General features: G+C 38.4%; 1 protein-coding gene across 1 annotated transcript in view; it reads left to right on the top strand.

Annotated features, from left to right (window-relative positions):
• The first annotated feature begins 362 nt into the window (after nucleotides 1-362).
• LOC141338149 (glutamate receptor-interacting protein 2-like) overlaps nucleotides 363-25,898 on the top strand; it is a 198,608-nt gene continuing 173,072 nt past the window's right edge. The window contains exon 1 of the mRNA XM_073843707.1: nucleotides 363-498. Within this exon, the coding sequence (XP_073699808.1) occupies nucleotides 363-498 (136 nt within the window). The remainder of the gene's footprint in view (nucleotides 499-25,898) is intronic.

Below are 25,898 nucleotides of genomic sequence, written 5' to 3' on the forward strand. Positions count from 1 at the left end.
CCCTCGTGCAAAAGATGAAAGCTAGAGTGAGCGAGTCGGAGAGAGCAAGCTGGATAGAGGGAGGGAGGTAAAAAAAGATCAACTCACTGCTAGTTGTGCTGTGGAAGCAGTGGGATAAAGCTTCACAGTGAGAGAGAGAGGCAAACTGGGATATATTTCTATTTATTTCCCCTTCTGTTCCCGTTTCTTGGCTTGTTGCAAAAAAGCAAGAAAAAAAAAAATCAAACGAAAACAGACATAAATTTAGCATCCTAGCAGCCAGAGCGTCTCCTCAACACGCTCGCTCAGAAGACTCTCCGTGTCTAATGTGACACATTGGGGTGGAATCGTGGGACATTCGGTCACGCAGAGCTAAGGGAAGGATGGATAGAGTGAACCGGGTTTTAAACATCGTAAGACAGATGTCTCCCAGGAAAAGGGAAAGAGGGTCTCATTGGGAGGCGGAGAGCCCGGAGACCTGCGAGGAGAGTCTGTGCTCTCTCAGCCTTTGCATCAGCGGTAAGACCACCCCTGGCAAACTTTCTCTCTCGCTCTGTCTCTCTCTCCGTCTCCCCCTCCTCCCACTCTAATCCTTTTTTCATTACTGCTTTGTGGGTTTGATATTAACTTTGACCTGTGGTGTTCGCCACATACGCTCAGGAGAAGAAACGCTCTCTCTCTCTCTTTTCCATCAGTCTGGGTTCAATTATTATCATCTTGTTTCCTCTGAGGGGAAGAGCGATTGAATTAATGGTGAAACTCTTGAACTTAATGTGGAGGACGCGGTTTCTCGATCCTAATGTTGTTCCTGAAGAATTGATTTTGTATTAGGCTTTTAAATATTTGATGAAACGGATGTTTCCGTGAGGCGCAGTCATAATTCTTGACTTTATTTATCGGCTCAACTCCTCATTGCTCATTCTCCGGCTTTGATTTGGTAGGGTCTTCAGAGATCAGCGAAGCTGTACCGATATTAATTGAGTATAGATCATAACTCTTCATCGAGTTATGACTCGCATGAGTAATAGCTGTTTTAACAAGAGGAATGAGCGGTGCATTATTATCTACAGGAAGTTTGAAGACAGAAGTTTGTATGGTTGATTTTGTGAATATTTACTTCTACATCATCCTTTAGGTTTCAGTTTCAATTCCTAGACATGATTGTAGCTACTCTTCAGTTGCTGTTGTGTTTTTATGTTAATTGTAAAGTTTTTAACATCTGGTTAAAAGCATATTTCACCCATGAAAATACCATCATTGACTCATGTTGTTCCAAAACCTGTATGACTCACTTAATTTTTTGTAGAACATAAAAGTAGATATTTTGAAAAGTTTTTTTTTTTCTTTGTGCATTCAATGAAAGTTAAAGGGGTCCAATTGATCCTGTTTTGGTCCCCATTGATATTCATTACATAGACAAAAACAGCCAAAACATACTTCAAAATCTTTTCTTTTGTGTTCCACAGAAGGACGAAAGATATACAGGTTTAGCACTGCATGAGAGTGATTAAATGACGATGGACATTTTTGGGTGAACAATTTCTTTAAGTAGGACTGCTGAAGGATTGCAAATGCAACGCAATGGGAAAGCCTCTAAGAATTGTTTTATTTGCATAAGATGGCTGTGTTGTGTTCACCGCATGCACCGTATTCACCAAAATGATTTTAAGATCTTATTAAAAACTTGAAATGCCCCAAATTGCGGGTTGGTTCCAAACATGAAGTTGTGGAGGATGCAGACTACAAGGCCAGTTCACACAAAGATGAATGAATATAGGAAGAGTATAAACTAAGGGTTCAGAGAAAAACTCTGAAGATGACTTTACAACTTTACTAAGAATTACAAGATGTAAATTCAGAATTGTGAGAAAGACCAAATTGTGAGATGTAAAGTGCGAGGTGTGTGCGAGAAGTGTAGCGCCCAGACATGTCTGTGACATGCACATAACAGATGCATGATGGTGGCACGTGAAATCAGACCAGCACCGCCTGCGTTAAAAGCTTGTGTATGGAAGCACTCTGGCTTCTATGAAAATTAAGGGGGAAAGATTGTATTGTTACTAGTTAGTTATTCAAAATATGCTGAAGTCCACAAGCATTTTTTTTTATAAGAGCTGCTGGTAAAGACTTCTATATTTTTGTATAAAAGCTGTTTATGGTTTTGGTACAACAACATGTTATTTATTTATTTATTTATTTTATGTCTTTAGGATTATATTGCTCATTATGCACACAACAGGAGGATGTTAATTGAAAGACTATTTTGGCAGTGGTTCAGAATAGGCATAAGTCTGTATTAATTTGCTATAAGTATGCTGCTACAGGCACAGGTTTCATTTCCTGTTGGTTCTTAGTAACTTTGTTGACTTGCCAAATCCCTTCCATTTGTTTTATTAATTAAAAATCTCAGAAGTAAATTCATTATGGGTCATTACAGAATCTTTGCTTTAATAATCAGACAGTGAGAAAAAAGAAAATCTGTATTAAAACAAAATACGCAATGATAATTGGTTTATCATTGCATCACAACCCTCTAAATCGTAATCGAAGTGAATCAAATCATGAGGTGTCTAGAGATTCCCACCCCTAGTAAACTCCGAGTTGTGATAAATTTAGAATTGCGAGATGTTGCTAGGCTCAGGTAGACCTGTTTGCTAGGGCTGTAGCGATACACTAATCTCACGATACGATACGATACACAATATTCAGCTCACGATACGATATATATCACGATATTTTGCCAACGATACAATTCGATACGATTCGATATAATTCGATACTATTCTATATAATTCGATAGACTTACATCATTTTCTGATAGATTTAAAAGAGACAGAGTGATTTTGGTGACATCTTGTAAGTGTTTTATTTACTTGGATTGAATTAATTGAAATAAACTCAAAAAACATCAGACAGCTTGCAAAATAAATGCTGGACAAAATTAATCAAAGATGTGTTGAGAAAATTAGTTCCATTTATTGAAACAGTGCAAACTGTAGCTTACAAGCCTTTGAAAAGTAAATAAAATGCAACATTGCAATTTGCAATTAAAGGGATAGTTCACCCAAAAATGAAAATTTGATGTTTATATGCTTACCCCCAGGGCATCCAAGATGTAGGTGACTTCGTTTCCTCAGCAGAACACAAACGAAGATTTTTAACAAAAACCAGTGCAGTCTGCCAGTCAAATTATACTGGTGGATGGGCACCAAACCTTTAAAAGTAAGCAAAAACATGCACAGACAAATCCAAATTACACCCTGCGGCTCGTGACGATACATTGATGTCCTAATATAAATAAAGGTGTATATATATAAATATATAAATAAAGATACATTTATGTCCTATATAAATAAAGGTGACTAAGACACGAAACGATCGGTTTTTGTGAGAAACTGAACAGTATTTATATCATTTTTTACCTTTAATACACAGCCACGTCCATCTGTCCTGAGCACGAGCTTTGAATGCGGCTCGTCACATGTGAACGCGCTCTGACGTAGTATACGCAAACGCAGTAAGGGGAAATCGGTTAAAAGTCCCACATGAGTTTGCGCAAGCAGATGTAATCTTTTAGCTTTAAATTGGTTTGAACAATCAGGATAAGCGCAAGTAATTACCATTTTGAATAGCGGCTATACCCACAGTCTCCGTGCACTGTGTAAACAACGAGTGTTGTATACACGCGACAGATCACTTCCGGTGTTTGCGTATTCTACTTCAGAGCGCGTTCACATGTGACGATTCGAAAGCTAACCTCCTGCTCAGGACAGATGGACGTGGCTGTGTGTCAAAGGTAAAAAATGATACAAATACTGTTCAGTTTCTCACAAAAAACGATCGTTTCGTGTCTTAGGACATCAATGTATCGTCACGAGCCGCAGGGTGTAATTTGGATTTGTCTGTGTGTGTTTCTCTTTCCTCTAAAGATTTGGTAACCATTGACTGCCATTATTTGACTTCACCGGTTTTTGTTAAAAATCTTCGTTTGTTTTCTGCTGAGAAAACAAAGTCACCTACATCTTGGATGCCCTGGGGGTAAGCAAATAAACATCAAATTATATATAAAGGGATCCCTTTAAGCAGGCGGGTGCTGGATTTATATTCGCCGCCATTCTCTGAATATCCTCGCTCTGACTTGGTAAACAGGAAGAGGTAGACATCTGCGTCTGTGTAAAGTTAGTACGGGTAACTTGCTCTACAGCAACACTAGCGGCTGGCTGACCAAATCGCTCTTCCTGCAACGCGAACAGGGGTAAACAACACGGGGGATTAGAATGGGACGTATGTATCGATACTCGCGGCTAAAAAATCGATACTTTCTTTGGAAAAAAAATATCGATTTATATCGCAGAATCGATAAAATCCTCCAGCCCTACTGTTTGCCTCTTCAGAAATGACCCACTGCCAGTTGTTTTATTCCCTGACCGAAGGAACTCTTTGCACGGATGCACTGGCACACAGCTGGCTGCAGGGCCTGCACAAATATGCGTTTCCCCCATTGAGCCTTCTTGCACAGACGCTGTGCAAGATCAGGGGGGACAAGGAGCAGGTCCTGCTAGTAGCACCCTACTGGTCCATTTGGACCTTGTTTCCAGAACTAATGCTCCTTGTGTCAGCCTGCTAAGGATCTACTGACTCAGAAAGGGGGCACCCCGTGGCACCCGCATCCAGACCTCTGGAAACTACATGTCTGGCCCTGGACAGGATGCGGAGGTTCTAGGTGGCCTACCCCAAGGAGTGGTAGACACCATCACTTTGGCGAGACCCCAGTCCAGGAGACATGCTTATGCCTTAAATTTAAAACTGTTTGTCGAATGGTGTCCCAGAAGTTGCCCGATTAGAACTGTGCTGTCCCTCTTGCAGCAAGGGTTGGGGTGAAGGCTCTCTCCCTCCACCCTTAAAATCGACGTGCCTGCTATTGCAGCGCACCACCACCCCATAGAAGGGAAGTTGGTGGGGAAGCATGACCTGGTCATCAGGGTCCTCAGGGGGGCGAAAAGATTAAATCCTCCCAGGACCCCTCTGTACTCTCTTGGGACCTGTCTCTAGTGCTCACATCACTACAACAGGGCCCATTCGAGCCTTTGCAGTCAGTTGAGCTGAAGTTACTTTCAATGAAGACTCTGCTCCTGCTTGCATTGGCCTCCATCAAGAGGGCAGGGGACCTGCATGCATTTTCAGTCGACGAATCGTGCCTAGAGTTTGGGCCGGCAGATTCCCAGGTAACCCTGAGGCCCCGGCCTGGCTATGTGCCGAAGATTCCCACCACTCCCTTCAGGGACCAGGTGGTAAGCCTGCCCTAGCGTTGCTTTATCCCGTCCAAGCCCTAAGGTGGTACGTTGACCGGACACAAAGCTTTAGGACCTCAGACTAGCTCTTTGTCTGTCACGGAGGCCAGCAGAAGGGGAATGCAATCTCCAAGCAGAGGATGTCCCACTGGATAGTGGATGCCATCACCCTGGCTTATCAGGTACAGGGTGTGCCCTGCCCACTCAGGTTGCGAGCTCACTCAACTAGAACTGTTGCATCCTCCTGGGTGCTGGCTCGTGGCGCCTCAGTGACTGATATCTGTAGAGCTGTGGGCTGGGCGACCCCTAACACGTTTGCTAGATTCTATAACCTTCGTGTATGCCGGTATCCTCCTGTGTTCTCACCTTAAATGGGTAGAAGCACTGAGTGGCCCCAGCTCGGGTTGGCTTGCTAAAACTGCTTCAGAGTGTCCATACAGACCCTGTCGAGCTCCTCTGTCCCCTTGGCAGACAGGCGTAGAGGAACATCCGGCACCAGGCCTTTACTCGATGAATCCATGAGAACCAGTAGAGGGCTGAGGTCCATTTGAGAGACCTAAGTGGATCCCATATGTGTAAATTCCATGGTATAGCCTCAGAGGCCGTGTTACCTGGCAGACAGTTTGCCATTTACAAGAGGGTTCAATCACCTCCAATCTTCCATATGTTCCTGAAAAATGAGTCATGTGTAATGCTTCCGAAACCTCCTACGGAAAGGATGGGGCTCCGCAGGTCTCAGTGCTCCAGCCTCACTGAAGTGGGTAGTGCTGTGATATACGGTGACTAGTATGGCTGTTACGAGCCCCGGCCTAGGCCATAAAGGGAGCGCAGGAGGCTCGCTCAGGACACTAGAGGGGGGCAGCAGCCGTGACACTTTCTTAGGGATCCCAATTCATCGTTCTCCGACATGACTCGGAGGGACCAACTGATAGGGAACGTCTCGGTTATGTATGTAACCCTCGTTCCCTAAAGGAGGAAAGGGAGATGTCACGCCCCATCAGGGTCCTCAGGGGGGCGAAAAGATTAAATCCTCCCAGGCCCCCTCTGTACTCTCTTGGGACCTGTCTCTAGTGCTCACATCACTACAACAGGGCCCATTCGAGCCTTTGCAGTCAGTTGAGCTGAAGTTACTTTCAATGAAGACTCTGCTCCTGCTTGCATTGGCCTCCATCAAGAGGGCAGGGGACCTGCATGCATTTTCAGTCGACGAATCGTGCCTAGAGTTCGGGCCGGCAGATTCCCAGGTAACCCTGAGGCCCCAGCCTGGTTATGTGCCGAAGATTCCCACTACTCCCTTCAGGGACCAGGTGGTGCCTGAGTCAAATGAGTCATATGTGTAATGCTTCCGAAACCACCTACGGAAAGGATGGGGCTCCGCAGGTCTCAGTGCTCCAGCCTCACTGAAGTGGGTAGTGCTATGATATACGGTGACTGGTATGGTTGTTACGACCCCCGGCCTAGGCCATAAAGGGAGCGCAGGAGGCTCGCTCAGGACACTAGAGGGGGCAGCAGCCGTGACACTTTCTTAGGGATCCCAATTCATCGTTCTCTGACATGACTCGGAGGGACCAACTGATAGGGAACGTCTCGGTTATGTATGTAACCCTCATTCCCTAAAGGAGGAAAGGGAGACGTCACGCTCCGTTGCCACGACTTCTGTACCACTGCTGAGCGTCGGGTCAGGCTCGGCTCCTTAGCGAAAACCTGACTATGCACTGCAGCTGCTGCCTATTTATACTCACGATCAGCGGCAGCTGGATGCAATCATCGCATGCCAATGTGCATTGGCTCGTTTAGTTTACACTCGAAGTAGATTGGTCTCTCTAAGCGAGATCCCAATTCGTCAGTCTCCGACGTGACGTCTCCATTCCCTCCTTCAGGGAAGGAGGGTTACATACGTAACAGAGACGATATTAACTTTGAATTATATATAAACTCAGAATTGCAAGAAAGACAGAATTGTGAGATATAAACAAAGAATTGCAAGATGTAAACTTACAATTGCAAGAAAAATGTCAGAATTGCAAAAATTTAAGATCAGTTTAGATTCAATTCCGTCAATTCTGAATTTATATCTTGCAATTTTCTTTTTTTCCCCTCACAGTTACCCAGTTTTATGCCATGGCAGAAACATACTTCCATAGTTTCTGTGCATATGGCATAATCTATTATTGGCCTAACTTCCATTAAAATTAGTTTGCATATATTTTGTTTTTAACTCTTGTTGCATACTCCATCTCAATTCAAGAATTACAAATGCTCCAGATGACGCAATCTCTCTTGTGTTCCTCCAGACAACATCAGATATGTTACATCTCAAGCAGTTTTTAAATATTTCATCTTCCATTCACTGCAGTAAGATTGCATTGCTTTACATGTGATATATTATTTAAAACCTGGCGGAATATACTCTCAGATGCATTCGTGAGAAGCCCTGCGTCTTTAATGAGGCATCTCACGTTTACACACAGGGGAGGCTGTCTTGCACCCTGTGACACACTATAATTACCAGCAAAACTGTATTATTAGGTATCACTGTTATATTGTTGCTGAACGTGACACAGTATCTGCTCCAGAGTCACAGCGTCCTGAAATAGCAGTGAATTATTCAGATGGGAATTACGCATCAAACTGGAACACATTTTAATACCTTGTGTACAAGTTTCCAGTCAGGCCTGTTTTGATTCGATGCCAATTATGTTGTTGCTGTTCTGCACTGTAGCTGTAAATGTTGCCACTGTGTTTTAAAAAGCCTCCGATGTGCCAGTCGATGTGCCGATCAGCTCAGACTATGTTAAAATAGATTGTGTTACAGCAAAGTGAGGTCTAAATATGGCAGCCGAAGTGACTCGGTTTCTTGTAACTTGGATGAAGTCAGTGTGACAAGAAAGAAAGAACGATCTGCTCCAGCTCGGTTGCTGGGTGCTAAATATACCTCATCTCTCTGAACACACACCGAGTGCACCTGGGAACTCTTCCCTAACCTTACAAAAGGAGAGCTGTAAGAGGTACAGAGACTCGCAAAGAATGCTTTCCTTCTGCTTTTGTGTTCAGAGATTTTTGGATTCACATTTTTTCATGCTAGTTGAGCCCTTAAGCCCCGCCTTAAAATGTTACTGGCCAATCCTGATTTAGCAGCTGTTGCATTCTGCCATTTAAATGAGCAAACAGAATACAGAATTCGAATTAAACCATTAGAATGTAATGCAAAAATGTATTGGACTATTTTTTGCTCCAGGTAAGTTAAAGTTACTAGCTTAACATTTATATTGATTCGGGTTATTATACTGTTGACTGTAACTAAATTGTTCGCAGCACCATAATGAAAGTGTTAGAAACAGTTCTGTATTTTACAGTAATACAGTAATGTTATCAGCTGTAATAATGGCCAAATGAGGCTTTTCTCTCTTCAGTTGACTTTGATGAGCATTTGATTCTAATTTGCAGTCTCCACAGTTTTTAATCTCATTACTGAGTAATTTAACAGTTCCTGTAGAGAAAATGGCAGATAACAACTGCTTTGCAGTGTCACACTTTATTCCAGCCAATGTCTAATATATTTATGTAGTATCTTTTTATTAACACTTTTTTAGTTTAAAATAATATTTATTATTATTATTATAAACAGTGTTGTGTAATATTTTTGTGGAATCCACAATGTTTTTTAGGATTGATTGATAAATGGAAAGTTTAATAAGCAGCATTTATTTGAAAAAAAAAAAAAAAGTTATATAAATAATATTTTTGCTAATCTCTCTCTCTCTCTCTCTCTCTCTCTCTCTCTCTCTCTCTCTCTCTCTCTCTCTCTCTCTCGCTATATACATACATATATATATATATATAAATATAAATATAAATATAAATATCTAGATATATAGATAGATAGATATAGATATATTTAAAAAAAAATTGAATTGCAAAATATAAACTTGCAATTGTGAGAAAAAAGTTGAGTTTTTATCTCGCAATTCTGACTTTGTATCATGCAATTCTGATGTTATAACTTGCAATTGCGAGTTTATATCATGCAATTCTGAGGAAAAAAGTCAGAATCGTGAAATATAAACTCGCAATTGCGAGAAAATTATAAGACATAAACTCGCAAGATATGGACTCACAATTGCAAGAAAATTGTGAGATATAAACTTGAAATTGCGAGAAAGAATTGTGACAAAATCACATTTGTGAGAAAAAAGTCAGAAAATCAGAAATGCAAATTTGTTTGCAATTCTGAGAAAAAAAGTTGGAATTGTGAGATATGGACTCAAAATTACAAAAAAATTGCGAGAAAAAAATCTGAATTGCGACAAACTCACATTTGTGAGAAAAAAGTGGAGTATTTATCTTTAAATTCTGAGTTTATTTCTCGCAATTGCGAATTAATATCATGCAATTCTGATAAAGTCAGAATTGCACATCTTTTTCATGCAGTTCAGAAAAAAAGTTGGAATTGTGAGATATAAACTCACAATAACAATAAAAAAGACTGAATTGTGACATACAAACTCACATTTGCAAGAAAAAACTCCAGATAAAAACTCGCTAATGTGAGTTTGTGAGTCGCAATTCTGATGTTTTTCTCGCAATTGCGAGTTTATATCTCTCAATTCTAATTAAAATAAAAAGTCAGAATTGCGAGTTTGTATGACACCGTTAAAAAAAAGTCAGAATTGGGAGAAAAACGTCAGAATTGGAACTTACAAACTCGCAAAAAAAGTTGTTTTTATCTCATTGTTTTAAGTTGTTTGATGTTATTTCTCACAATTGCAAGCTTATATTATGCAATTCTGACTTTAGAACTCATAATTGCGACTTTGCAACTCTGAGGAAAAAAAAGTCAGAATTGCAAGTTTTCTCAGAATTGTGAGATAAAAAGTCGCAGTAACATTTTTTTCTATTCAGCGGTGGATATAAGCTTCATTAGATTTTCCTTTTCCCCTTCACTAGTATATTTTAAATTATTCTGCATTGCGAGATTCTTTGTCAATTATGTTACATCTGTAATGAATTAATATTAATAGTAGCTATTATTATTATTATTATTATTATTATTATTATTATTATATGCTTATTGGTGTATGATGATGGTACTCAAAACTGAACTGTTTAAAAAAACATTCAAATAATAATAGTTAATAACTATTTTTATTAATGATATTATTATTAAAATATTATTTTAAAATATTTCCAGTGTGTTCTGAAGGCAAACAGTGTGTTTTCTTGTACTGCAGTGGATTTGTGTTCCTTTTGTTCACAGTCTCAGCTGTACATTTTACTAGTTCTTCAGGTCAGTGATCCTGTGAATTCATGCAGCAAGGAAAACAATATGAGACCAGGGACTCTTGGGAAGCCAGAGACCGATATGACACAAATCCAATGTTGCCTATTGACCTTTGAAGTTTTTGAATTTGTATCAGTGTGGCTTTGTTCCCTAGTAGTGGATGACCATGTGTATTTTCACCCCATGTAGCCTGAAAAACACAATATATAATAATATAATCCACCCCACATTGTATCCTGAATATTTTATGAACGCTACACATCGAGAAAAGACAACACTCTTCTGTCGCCTCATCTTTTCAGACATGCCACTGTATCCATCTCACAGAACATCCACATTCTGCAAAGGAAAAAAGAAAAACCCAGCAGGATTCTGATGCATCATGGGAATGGCGAAGGCGTCTGAAAGATTTGTGGGAAGAAATCAGAACAAATTTGATTTCACAGCAAATATAGCATGATGAATGCTAGCTGCAATTTGGAGCTGCAGGAAATAAGTAATCCTGTTCTATATAGCTGTGCTGCATTATAATGTTATATGAGATCTGATTTATTTCACAGGTAAGAAGGTTCTGATCAGGTTTAAGATGAGGCAAGATGTTTCTTTATTGCTCGGAGGTTGCTCTTTCATACCTCAGGAGACTTTGAAGTCTCAGTTATTGAAATATCATCTCCAACTCAGGACTTTCTGCTAAAATGTCTTTGTAGGAGACAATAGAAGAGGACATGCATATGAAATATCTGTGTTTATATGAAAATCTGAGGCGTTTAATTCCAGAATTGTCCTACCTCAGTTGCCTTTGTGCCGCCAAAACTGGTAGATAAATATGGCAAGAATGTGTCATCTCTTACCAACCGTGAATACAGCTTCATTTGCAAGTACTTGACTTAATTCAATCCGAACCAGTCATATCCAGCCTGTGTTGAGTGAAATTAGGTCAGAGTACATGCGTTTTTTTTCACTCGTCTTTTCTCTCTAGCTTTGATTTACTCAACCATTATTTGTATGTTTGTGGCCTTGAGTTCCTCGTTTTATAAAGCAAACGCGTCGGCTGCTAGATGAAATCCGCAGAAGTGCGATAATGGAATGCTCATCGTATTTAATTAAGTCACTTTTGAATATTCATAGCTTGCAGAATTATTCTTCTCTTCCCCTTCATGTTGCCTGTCCATTAAATAACAAAAACTTAAAATACTGAAAGTCAATGGAGTTTTATATGTCTGGTTTTTAGGTTATCTATTTGTCACATAGAAAAGTAGGTTAGAGTTAGTCATTGACTAGTATAGAAAAACATTTTGGAGCCATTAAGGGCAGCGCTTCAACACATCCACCTTATTTTTTCACTTTCACGTTGTTATTCTTCTCATTACTTTTTTATAGCGGCTAATGAACTGGATGCTTCGTCAATGAGTTGACTTTTGTGTTGAAGAATAAGATGGATTGGCTACTGAAAAAATGTAGCGTGCAAACAAATTTCACTCAGAAATTGCTTGTAAATTTCACGATTATTTATAAAGAAATAGCTGGTAACACACCGAATCAAGTGTGAAATTTTAAAGTAGGCTATAAAGACTGAAATAGTATTTTCTTGTAAAACATACTCCAATAATTGATGTTGTATTTACATATTCTAAAATATTTTAACCGCTTTTCCTCAGGTAACTCTAATTCGAGCTGATCCTGTTCTCTTCTCTCTCCTTTTTGTTATTTCCAATACTTTCCTATATGCATCAAAGCTAACAAAAATATAACTTAAAAACAATATATTTTAAGTTTAAAGCAAAATATTCTCACACTTTCACATTTCTCACAATTTCTAGTTGGTAAAACCTTCTTTCTGGAAGGTTTACACCAGTAGATGGTGCCAAGCGGACTTTTAAAAAAAATATTCATTCAACCGATTCATTCAAATTATTCAGTAAATAAACAAGTGACTGCCTTTAGGAGTGATTCACTGAATCACTCACTCAACAGATTCGTTTAAACCCCTGAATCATTCAGAAAAGCCATTTCTCTCAGACCACAACGGACATGTTGTGACTTCCTTTGGAGATATTTTTAGAGGTGGAGTGAAAATAATACTTAAAATGTAAAATGTAACATAAAATGTAAGTCACTTACTTTTGTGTTTACAAAAACACATGCTTATATTTGTCTTAAAAGGTTTATGTTTTTGACAAAAACCATTAGTTTGTGGAGGAATGTAGATGTTTACCTCAGAAACCCTAATATTTATTCTCATGTTTACTTCAGGAACTAATGCTGTACTCGATAATTCTTGTAAAATATACTCCAATAATCGTTGTTTTATTTACATATCGAGAAATATCTAAACCGCTTTACCTCAGGTAACTTAAATTTGAGGCAATCCTGTTCTCCTCTCCTCTTTTCGTTGTTTTCTGTCTCATCTATACTTTCCTATCGATAAAATAGACATAAAACACCAAAAATATAACTTAAAAACAGTATATTATAGCAAAATTTTTTCACACTTTCACATTTCTCACAATAATTTTAGTTGATAAACGCTTGTTTGTGCTTGCGTATTGGCCGTCACTCTTTCTGGAAGGTTTACACCAATAGATGTTGCCAAACGGTCATCTTTATAAATGATTCATTTGACTGATTTCTTCAAATCACTGATTCATTCAGGAATTAAACAAGGGATGGAAAGGCTATTTCCCTGAGATGCGTTATGGACATGTTGTGACTTCCTTTGGAAATATTTTCAGCGGTGGAGTGAAAATAATCCTCTGTATAAAATGGAAGTCCCTAACTTCTGTGTTTACGGAGACATATGTGCTCGTATAGTCTTAAAAGGTTTATGTTTTCGACAAAAACAATTTGTTTGTGGAGAAATGTATGTATGTTTACCTCAGAAACTGTAATATTTGTTCACGTTTACTTCAGGAACTCTAATGCTGCTTTCGATAATCCTTATAAAATTTATATATTGAGAAATATTCGGAACCGATTTTACCTCAGGTAAAGTTAGAGCCGATCTTGTTCTCGTCTCTCTCCTTTTCGTTATCTCATCTATACTTACCTTCCAGAAATATAACTTAAAAACAGTATATTTTAAGTTTAAAGCAAGATGTTCTCACACTTTCACATTTCTCACAATATTTGCAGTTGATAAACGCTCCTTTGTGCTTGCATATTGGCTGTCACTCGTTCTGGAAGGTGTTTACCAATAGATGGCGCCAAACGACCGTCTGTATAAATGATTCACTCGATCGATTCATTTGAATCACTGATTCATTCAGTTAAACAAGTGACTGTGTTAAGGAGTGATTCTGAATCATTCACTTAATCGATTGTTTAACAAAACTGATTCATTAAGAAACGCCATTCCCCTGCAACGCACAAGGAACAACTTTGTTTGGAAATACTTTTCGGTGGTGGAGCGAAAATAATACTCTGTATAAAATGTAAGTCACTTACTTAAACACCACAAGAAGTTATTAACGTCGTTCCTTGTGCGTTGCAGGGGAATAGCGTTTCTTAATGAATCAGTTTTGTTAAACAATCGATTAAGTGAATGATTCAGCATATGCTCATTGTCTTGAAAGTTTTATGTTTTCAACGAAAACAATTTGTTTGTGGAGAGGTTTTTTACCTCATAAACCTTAATATTTACTGACCCACTTAAGGAACTCTAATGCTGCGCTCTATAACATTTAAGTTGAATATTATTATTTTAATTATTAGATATTTAGATGTATCTGTGCGCTCTGGTGATGCAAGTTGTGTTACGATGCCACGATTATTCCACTTCCATTATCATTTTATAGATTACTTGTCTAATGTTGGATAGAATTATTGGATACAACTTAGCTTCTATTACCACTTTTTTAAGTGATCTGCTAATCTGCAGCGTTGCCACTTTTCAAAGTTTGTTGGAGGAACACAGGCTTCGTTCCTTCACTCACTGTGCAGCTTGTTCCCAGAGCGATAAGTGTGAGCCGCGTGGAGTGCGAAACGACATATAGACAGGATTACAGGATCCTGCAAGTAAAAGAAGCCTCCTGTCATCTTCTCCTTTCGTTCTTGAATAAAATGCCACAACGCTGCAAGGACTCGATGAAAAGGCAGCTCGAGTGGCTTGGAAATCAAATGTCATTTTTCGTTTGGTATGTTGCGTAGTGGTGCTTTTTAATCACTTTTGGCTTCTTTCAGTTTTGAGGCCTGAAAAAGAACGTTTTCAATGTGCTTTCGGTTCTTGTAGCAACTCTCTGACCTCATTTGTCTCCTACCCTGCAATATAAGAAGATCACGCTTTAAATCTAGAGTTCACCACCAGAGATAAAATCTCTGAAATTATATTAAAAGAGAGTTCATTGTAACTCTGAAATGAACCCTATTGGTGTGTCATGGCTTATTTCTAGAAGCCTTGAGTGTTGACTGTAATATCAAATTATCTTTTTGTATTTTGTGTCATTTTGAGTCATTTTATAGTGCAATGGCATAGGCCTAAACGGTGTAAAAATTCATCCAAAAATATTACTGTTTTAAAAGATTATAATCTTATAGTCAATAACCATAACGATTTATTTATCTATTAATTTTGAAGTTCATAAAAATTCCCACAGTAAAAAAAAAAGTTCTTCAATGACTGTTTAAAATCAGGTTCTTGTGCAATTTTTACCTGTATTTGACTTCACTGTAGGCATGTTTGTTGAGGTGTGGGCAGTATTGGAGTTGTGCCTTGTGTATTGATTTAAACTTTAAGCATAACAATATGATTTCATCATTCTTTCAGGGTAATGGTTTCCTTTGTATTATTCTTCAGTGTTAGCGCAGAGCTGCTGATAAGGTTGAATAATGCAGATTTATTCAATTCTCATCTACTGTAGTTCATAGCTCCTTCAAAGTGGCCTCTCTGTCGTTTCATTCACAAGTTGCCATATTGCCACAGAATTTTAAATTGATGACCTTTTTATGTCCTTTTCTTGATTTAATAACTTCTTTTTTTTTCTGAATAATTGCAAAAAAGTACAAGTAGAGGCGCTTAACTACTTTTCTCATTGTTTACTGATTCGTTTTTTTTTTCTCTTTATTTATTTAATCAGGGACAGTGCACAAACAACATTAGTCTAAAATAAGAAGAGATGCCATGTGCCAGGTTATAGCAAAAATGCTAATTTCCACCCGCAGTCCCTGGACAGGTTGTTGTTATACTTACAAAAATGTATCAAATATATGCAGAAAAATACATAGAAGCTCACATCGTAAAAGCACTTTCTATCATTCATTCACCCACTCACAGTTTACAGCGTTTATATCACAGTCAGTTAGTGCATACAGATTTGCTTTGATAATAACCACTGTTTGGTCAGGCGTGTAAAAGTACAATAGTTTGTGCATGAAATAATTTCGTTTGGAAGAATGTTCCAAAGGCTCGCTGCTTTATAAGAGAAAGATTGTTGACCATATGCAGTTTTATATCTTGTAACGCTGCACTCTCCTCGGATTGTCGACCGTGTGGCCTAGAGATTCCCTCTGAATTGCGTGTGAAATAAATTCTCAAAGGGGGAGCAGTGATGTTATGGATTATTTTAAACAGGGCAGGAATTTGATTATATTTAATACGATTTTCGAAACTGAGAAAGTTATATTTACTTTGTATATTACAGTGATGGTACAGTCAAGGTTTTTTATCCTGAAATTTTTATGGCCCTTTTATATAATGATTCAAGTGGTTTTAACGATGTTTTACACGCCGAAAATGTGAAACAATCATAGTGTTGAGGTAAGTATTTGAGGCCTCTGTATTTAATGAGTTTCTAATATGTTTATAGTTCATCAAATTAAATTTCACTTTGTTACCAGGTTTTTTAATATGATTTTTAAAACCAAGGTTCAAATCAATTTTTAGACCTAAATATTTTATTTCATTTACATTTTTAATTTTTTGTCCATTTATTTGGATTTTTAGAGTTTGTTGTAATTTATATTTATTTGAGAAAAACATTGAGACTGTTTTATCAACATTTAAGGTCAGACATGACGTCTGCAACCATTCTGCAACTTTTTTCCATCTCTTTTGATAATTTGTCAGCAACCTCCTGCTCGTTTTTTGCAAAAGTTAAGATAACCGTATCATCAGCGTACATGATCACGTCAACATCAGAGCATACTGTAGGGAGGTCATTTATATAAATGCTAAAAAGCAAGGGTCCCAAAATAGACCCTTGCGGTACTCCCACTCCCTTTCCTGATCCACATATGCCCTGACAGTTTCAAGGAAGTAGCAACAGGCAGAGTCTGTTGAATACTTCCGTCTGAAACCAAATTGCATCTGATTTAAGAGCTCTTGTGAGTCAAAGTGGGAGATAAGTTGCTCCGCCACCGTCTTCTCGAGCACCTTTGATGCTGTTGGAAGGATGCTTATTGGACGATAATTGTTCATTTCTTGTTTGTCACCAGACTTAAATATAGGGGTGACAATCGCAGGTTTTAGGGCTGCTGGGAATATCCCCTCACTAATTGATTGATTTATTATTGTTGTCAACGGATCAAAAAAGATGTCCCTATATTGTTCAGGAAAAGAAGTATCAAGTCCATAAATATCTTTTGCTTTGCTGCTGTTTAGCATGGCAATTATTTTTTCGACTTTAGTTTTAGTTATTGGACCAAGATTAAAATCTGATTTGCCACTGATTATGAGAGGGGGATGAACATTTAGAAAATTCTGAGCCAGTTTTTGGACAATGTTTAAAAAAATATTCATTAAAATTTGTTGCTATTGCAAAAGAGTCATCAATAACTTTTCCATTAATTTTGAGATGGATATTCTCACACTTTGACTTTTCTTTTCCAATCAATTTATCAATAGTTTTCCATATTATTCTACTATTACCTTGCCCAATAAATAGTGTTATTAAACCATGCCAAATTTCGTTTTGCATGTTGCTTTCTTTGCTTATTTTTTGTATATTTATTACAGATGTCACTTACAGTCAACGTAAGATCTTGACAGCCCTGTTTACAAGATTTTTTCACCAGGATGTCTGCCCACTTTGTTTGTTTTAAATCTTTTTCAACCAGTTGTAAATCTTTCTTTGGAATAAAAGTGATGCACATTTTACTATTTACTGGATTTTCATTCTTGCACCTTATTTTTGTCAATTTTCTAGCTATTGTGGTCAGACATGCCTGTGATTAAATTATAAGTTTTAACTATTCTCTCAGGTCTATTTGTCAGTATTAAATCTATTAAAGTTTGAGAAGATCTTGTTATGTGAGTCGGTTTACTTAATAGTTGTGTCATTTGGAAAGGTTTTGTTATTTCTTTAATTTTTTTCTACATGATTTCTCACACCAATTTAAATTAAAGTCACCTAAAATAATGACTTCCTTTCCATCATTTAGTTTCAGTACATTACCAAGAGAAATAAAGAATTCATTAGTAGCTTTAGGAGGTCCATAAATTGCTAATACCCAGAAAGTCATTTGAGGAGATAAAGTAATAGTAATCCCCACACACTCCAGGTTACAGTTGCCAATGTCCAATTGTTTACTTTGGATGTGATCTTTTACGTGAATCAGCACACTGCCGCCTTTACCCTTGTTTCTGTCGCGTCTATACAAAGTGTATCCTGGCACTTTCACTATAGATGAGGGGGTAGTTGGAGTTAGCCAAGTTTCTGTTAAACAAAGATAATCAAGATTTGAGTCCGTTAACAAATGTTCAATCTGCTCAGTCTTTGACACAATGCTCCGGATGTTTAGATGTCCTCCGAAAATGCCTTTCGGCTTTGTTTTCAGGTTCCACAGCACGCTCGCGTGATTCACAGTCTGAAACAGTTTTATTTGCTGCTGTTTAAGTAAAACGGTAGTATTTGCAGTTGATGCTGGCTTAGCATGAATCACAGATGTTAGTATTTTGTCAGGAATAGAGTTCGGAGCAGAGTTTGTCAGAGTGTTACCTCGTTTTCCCACGCTGGAACCTTGCATGTGGGTCCGCGGCGTTTTCACCCCGTAGATGGGAACAGCTGATTTTAGAGCGTCCACACGATCTTGATAATCCACAGGCCCGAGGTTTTGATGAACATCCCCGCATAGAAGCAGAACCGTGCAGAGAAGGAAAGAATATCCTCGCGTCCGACTTGCTGGCTTCGTTGCTCGGGGGCAGCGTCGCTCACGCAGCTCGCTACGAGTACATGCTCGCCAGTCATTTAAGACGTTTGAGTATATGGTGTATTGGCACCCAGAAGCGAATGGCATTAGCACGACTGTAAACATCGTGGCCTGCAAAAGAGTGTGGCGTTCTCGTTCACGAGTTGTGTCAGTAGGAGAAACAACACAGTTACCCAGAGATGTAGTGAGTTCTCTGTATTAGTATGTTTGATTATGCGTGAGTTCCAAGATGCAGAAATTCCATTTGCGAATAAATCATCTGGTGGTCTCCCAGTTTGTTTTAGGAGAGGTACAGCAGCACCTGTCCAGCCACTCCCTACCTCCGTCATCTTCCTGTAGAGCCTTTTCAAATTAATTCAAATAGAAAGCAGTCGTCTAAAATAGCAAAAATATTTCACAAAAGGTTAGCAAGTCTGATTCATTCTAGCGAATCAGTTCATCCTAAACTGCTATGCCATATGCTGGATTAAATCAGTTTGTTTTAAACAACTATCTCTTCTATGTATTGCTGAAAAATTTGATTAATTTCAGTTGGTTTGTTCAGTTGGTTTATTTGGAAAGTTGTAAATGAACTGGCTTTTTGTTCTCATCTACTGAACTCTGTAGCTCTTTCAAAGTGTTGATTGACCTCTCTGTGGTTTGATTCACAAGTTTTTCATAACCATAATCCCAAAGAAAGTTAAATTTGATGACCTTTACATGTCTGTGTCTTGATATAATGTGGCTTCCCTTTCCTAATAATTGAACCAGCGGTATATATCATGACATTTGCAGTATTGGGAAGTAACTAAAAGTGTAGACAATACTAACATTTTGCCCATTGGCATTTCTGGTAATAATTTACTTTTTTAACTATTAGTGGTGTATTGCAAACAAATGCTACAATGCTGTTTTATCGTCTAATTGTTGATTTTGATTATGATTAAAAGTCTGATTAATTCTAATGAATCAGTTCATCTTAAACTGCTCTGTGCTATGTAATGTTGTGAAGTTTGATTCATTCTACCAAATCAGTTTATCTTAAACAACTCTCCTCTATACACTCTTGAAAATAAAGGTGATTCACGATCCCATAGAAGAACCTTTTTGTCTAAATGGTTCCATGAAGAACCTTAAACATCTGAAGAACCTTTCTGTTTCACAAAAGGTTCTTAGTGGCAAAAGAAGGTTCTTCAGATTATAAAAAGGTAAGAAAGAGATCGTTCTTTAAAGAACCTTTGACTGAATGGTTCTTTGTGGAATCAAAAATGGTTCTTCTACACTCTTAAAAATAAAGGTGCTTTGAAAGGTTCTTCAAGCAATGCCATAGAAGAGCCATTTTTGGTTCCACAAAGAACCACCTAATTCCTACTGTTTTATAATCTGAAGAACCTTCTTTCGCCACAAAGAACCTTTTGTGGAACAGAAAGGTTCTTCAGAATTAAAGGTTCTTTTGGAACCATTTAGACAAAAAAGGTTCTTCTACGGCATTGTGAAGCACCTTTATTTTTAAGAGTTTATGGCATCACCGTGAAGAACCTTTTGAAGAACCTGGTAACAAAATGACCAGCTAACACCATTTCACTAACATGGCTGCGTATGAAAACAGGAAAAAACTGCCTTTGGAGGACACATTTCAAGGTAGGAAGGCATCCAAAGTAAGCTTCACTTCCTGCCTCCTTAGATACCCTCATATGGTCGATTTTTGAAGGCAGCATATGTATTCTTGTATTCGCCGTTGATATCCCACAATCCTGTGTGTTTCATTCTGTGATGGTTCAGCTAAAAAAACAAAAAACAATGGCATCTGAAAGTTGCGTTTGGTGGTCAGTTAGTGTGTAAATATGTTTCTGACCAGTCTGAACACTTTTGATGTTATTTCCAGTGAGAAATCAGTGTTACAGTAATTAAATAGTCGCTCAGCTATCACCAAATCCCACTCTATTTTGTTGTAGATCATTAAACTATTACACTGCCTCAGAATCATGTCTGAAATAAGCTTTGTGAGGTGCCTACGCGCACAAACGCTGCCTGCAAAGTAATATCCCGGATAAGGCACAGAGGCAATAAGTCAGCTGCCTAGGTTTCTGGATGAAGCACATGTGAAAGTGTGAATGAGTACTAGACAGGTGAAATCACTATCATACTGATTGGATTGTAAGAGCAGACTGATTACTATGAAAGGAGGGAAACTGAGCTTCCAATCATTGTGTTCTTGTTAGCAATGGTTACCTCCAAAGAAAGATGTGCAGCTATCATTGCTTTGCATCAAAATGGCCTCACATGCAAGGGAATTGCTACAAAGAATATTGCACCTGAAAAAAACATTTACCGGATCATCAAAAACTTAAAGGATACACCTTTTCCACCAAGACAGTTTGAGTGCTGGTTCAGAGTCTAGTTTCAAATCGTCTCTCTGTCTTTCGACACCCATAGCTCCAGCTCGGAACCAAAAAAAGTGGTTCGTTAGTAGCACCAGAACATTGCTGGTCTAGAAGTAAGAACCACTTGTATCAGGAGCTGGTGGCGAAAAAAAAAAAAAGTGCAAATTTTTGACTTCCATTACAGAAATTATGGCTAAATGCACAAACATACATGCCGATGTAGGTTTAAGCTTGTTTGAGATGCATTGGCATTGTGCAGACCGATCAGCATATGACATGAAAGCACTTGGAATACCGCGCTAGTGTTGTTGGAAAAGCTGAGATGTATTATGGTACCTTTTTTCCACCAGAATGAACCGGGTGCTAATTCAGAGTCAGTGCTTTTGCCGCTTTGGAGTTGGTTTGTCTGGCGAGCCCTCTAAGAACCGGTTTGACTTTAAGTGGGCTAGAGCAGGGATAGGCAACATTGGTCCTAGAGTGCCGATGTCCTGCAGAGTTTAGCTGCAACCATAAAAAAAACTCACCAGCTTGTAGCCCTAGTAATTCTGAAGACCTTGATTATCTTGTTCAGGTATGTTTGATTAGGGTTGAAGCTAAACTCTGCAGGACAGCGGCACTCCAGGAATTATGTTGCCAATCTCTGGGCTAGAAAACCACCACAGAACCAGGACTTATGTCACTGAATACATCTCATATTTTCCAGCAATGCTAGTGTGGAAGCGGCAAACCCAAACACACCAGGCTTGCTCGAGATGTATCAGTGCCGTGTAAACCGACTGGTGCACAACACCAAAGCACCACGAGAGCAGACGTCTAAGTCTAATATCAACAATGGCGGATGTTGCGTTGCTATTGATGTTCATGGCTTTGCAAACCAACATCAGCATCCAAACACGATGAACCCAACGTGTTCGTGTTTAGCTACTATTTCAAAAATGACATTCAAAAGTTTCTGTTCGTCTTGTTGGTCACAGTAACCCTGCCCTCAGCCCCTGATGCAAACGGTTCTTACTTCTACACTAGCAATGTTTTGGTGCTACTTACGAACCACATTTTCGGTTCGAGCTGGTGCTTAGGGTGTCGAAAGACAAAGCAACTATTTTAAACTAGGTTTCCGCTCTGAAACAGTGCTCAAACTGCCTTGGTGGATAAGGGGCAAGTGATGTAAGACCTGGCTCTGTGGTGGCTCTCTAGCCTGTGGAAAGGAAAACCTGTTCTTAGAAAGCTCGCAAGTAAAACCCACTCTGAACCAGCAATAGCACTGTCTCTGAAATAGCACCTAGTTCATGCTTGTGAAAAAGGGGTTTGAGAGAAGTTTGACTGCAGCGAAGAAGGAAAGTTTGATTAATTATATTGAATCTGTTCTATTGCTGGTAAGTTTGATTCATTTTGATTGCTTTGTTTGGATAGTTTTGACTGTCTAATTCACGTCTGGTTCATCCTAAATGGCTCTTTAATGTGTGTTGTTGGAAAGTTAGAGTCATTTTATTGTATTGGTTCGACACTCTATCTCTCCTACATATTGTTAGAAAGTTTCATTTTGGTTGGCCAGTTTATTGAGCTGGTTTGTTTGGATTGTTGTAAATGAACAGATTCGAAAAGGAATCACTGATTCAGTAGCATATAAGGTCTTCATTTATATTGAAATGCATTCATTTATTCTTTTTTTGTCATAGTTAATGTAGTCTCGCGTAGACAGACCTTCAGACTGATGGTTGAAGGTTTGGAATTCATGGCAGCTTTCATTGGCCAAGGCCCGCCCATAAGGCCGTTTGACCGACATGTCAAACAAACAGTCACAGTTTGTTTCGTTCAGCGTCACGTTTCAGTGTGTGGAAATGCCCCCACAACAACAGACTGGAATGCAACAAGTCAGTCATTGAAATAACCAGCATCGAAAGTTAAATAAGAAGAGGTAGAACAAGCAGTAAGTCAGTAATTTGTTCGCGAACGTCGCAAATGTGTATAACAACAATGGCGTCTGCATGAGCACCTTTTAGCAAAAAGCCAAGTAAATCAGTCTGCGCTTTGTTTCCCGGCGGACCGAAAATAAACGTGACACTCGCGTCTAGGGCTGGGTAAAAAATATCGATTCTCCGATTTTAATCGATCTTCAGTTGAACGCAACGATATCGATTCGGGAAATCCCCAAATCGATTCTTAATGCACGTGCTTCACGTAAGAGGATATGAATATTCACCTCTCGTCCTGAAGGTGTCACTAGTGTTCCTGCTGAGAGAGTTTTCTCAACCGCTGGTGATCTAATCACAGCGCAAAGGAGCTGCCTTAGATCAGATCAGAACATGTTGATCAGCTTTTTTGCAGAAAAATGATTAGGCTGTAGTTAAGAACTGTTAGTTTTATGGACAGTTAGAATGTTTTGTATACGCAGACAAGGGCTTTATGATGGGCCTGTTTTGAACGTTTTGAATTTAGAAAAATGTTTTATTTCTTAAACATGTTTGAAGTTCTTAATAGATTTCACTGTTGCACATTTACAGTCTTTTTATTTTTTACAGTAATGTGCATTTTGCAGTTTGTTTACATGGTGTACAATGGATGCATATTTATGACTTCTTGTTACAGGGTTCATTTAAAATAAAAGTTGTTTAAAATAAACAACTGTGTGCACCCTATTATTAATGTAGATGTGTATTTCAGTAATAAACTTAAGTAGGAGAGTTTCAGTTACCAGCATTTATATCAAAATATGTATCACATGTCTGCAAAACTAACATTTTAAATGAAATATTGATAGCGAATCGATATTGAATCGAAACAAATCGAAATCGAAATCGAATCGAAACCATAAAAATAAGAATCGAATCGAATTGCCAAATTGGTCACAATACCCAGCCCTACTCGCGTCTCCCGGAAATCCGATCAAATTCAACTAATCAGATGACGACTTCGACATTCCTGAAGTGTTTCCAGTTAAGTGTACCGTATGCATCAGACGTTTAGCCAACGTTCCGTGGGCGTGACTTGTGAGGCTGAGACTACAGTTAATTTAATACTCATCCATTTCAGTTTGATATATTCACTTTAATTGGAATTCATTTAAAACTCTTGTGCTTGTTGTATGTTTTTGTTAGCAGCTTGCAGTGTAGCTAACTACTTCTAGCTTGACTATAGTTTATCTGACACCTTTATGTGCCCACATGAACGAATTTCCTCTGTTTGATATTAGCAGTTACACAATACGCCCGTCAGCTTCTAAAATGCATCTAAGAAGATGAAGATGCGACTTGCGCTTCTAGTTGTCAAATTCCTTATGATCCAGACTCAGAGTGTTGTTTTTATAGAATACATTTTGACACTTTCAAATCTTCAAAGTCTTCACCACTGTAGCTTTGTTGCACAATCCAAAAAAGTGCCAAAACAGTTTCTCATAATCATTCCTGTCATAAATATTGTAGCATCTTGGCGCTCTGTTGGACAGACAGACATTGACTTCATTCCTCATTTCTCATTCATTCTTTTGTTTTTCTTCTCGATCGTTTGATTTCTCTTTGCAAAAAGGATCACTTTCAAAGAAGCGTCTGTACAAAACACTGGGATCTTCCTCTAGGCACCAGGTCTCTGTTTGACTTTCTGTGGTATGAAGTATAGAATTCCACAAGTCTCTTCTGTCGTGGCAGCAGAGAGCGAGTAGCCAGAAGCTCGGATCAAAGAGCCATGATTCACCCACCGTGAGAGCAATCCAGCTCTTGTACATGACTGATCTCTACTCTGATGTTCAACCTTTGTCAAGGGAATTCAATAAACCAGCCTACAGCATGAACAAACGGGGTCTGAATGGGCGGCAATGTGTTATTCGGTTGAAGGCGGTTGAGGTTTTGCTTATTTCTGATGTTCCTTGTGATTCCTCTCATCCAAGTTGTTAATGACGGCAGTTCGGAGTGTATCAATAATTCTTGCGTTTCCAGTATGTGTTATAAAAGCAACAGATCGGCGTCTAATTGCTGTTGCATGGAGTTGCGTCAGAGTCTTTAGCTCAGGGATAAATGAAGATGGGAATATGAATGAATGAGTGGAGAAACTGAACGTGAATCATGTGAAGAGAAGAATGAAGCTTCCTGATTGACACATTTCATCCAAAATAGAGTCATCATCCAGTTTCATTTAGTTCTTTAGTTTTCAGTCAATGCTGTCATATCAAAAATAACTGAAATATGTGTCATGACAACTCTCTGAGTGTTAAGCATGGTAATGTACATGACAATGTTAATGTGTTTGGTCTTGGCTGAAGATGCTACTGCTTATATATCTACAAACTTACTACTTGGCAAATTGAGTCAGAATGTGCATGGTCTAAATTTTTAATGCAGCAAATTTAATACAGCAGGTCTTAATATAGATCTGTCTCAAAGTTAATCAAAGATTTAAATAAAAAACAATCACTCGCTGCTCTTGATTAAACTACTATTTATTTGCATGTTTGTTCTTATTTTTAATAATAAAGATTAAATAGAAAAAAAATGACATATTGTGATTAACAATATAGTAATTATTATAAAAAAAAGAACTGGACGAAAATATGCAATGTTGCTTGATGATTTTGCTTTGGAATCTTCAGAAAACTTTAACTAGTTTTTTTTCTCAAAATCAACTCTGCTGACTCTGTCGCCTTTAAACGGCTGTGGCTCAGTCATTGTTTGTCTGATTCCAACTCATTTTGCCAGCACAGGTCACATATAACATACATAAAATTACCCTGTAGCAGATCTATACAGGTGGAGCTTTGGAGGTGGAGGTTTTCTGAGGCACACTGAAACTGCGCAATCTAACTATAAAGTACATTATTGCGGAATATGTCTTGGCGAGATTTACACAAACATA

Source organism: Garra rufa, chromosome 7 (assembly GCF_049309525.1).
Source record: "Garra rufa chromosome 7, GarRuf1.0, whole genome shotgun sequence".
NCBI classification, from domain to species: Eukaryota; Metazoa; Chordata; class Actinopteri; order Cypriniformes; family Cyprinidae; genus Garra; species Garra rufa.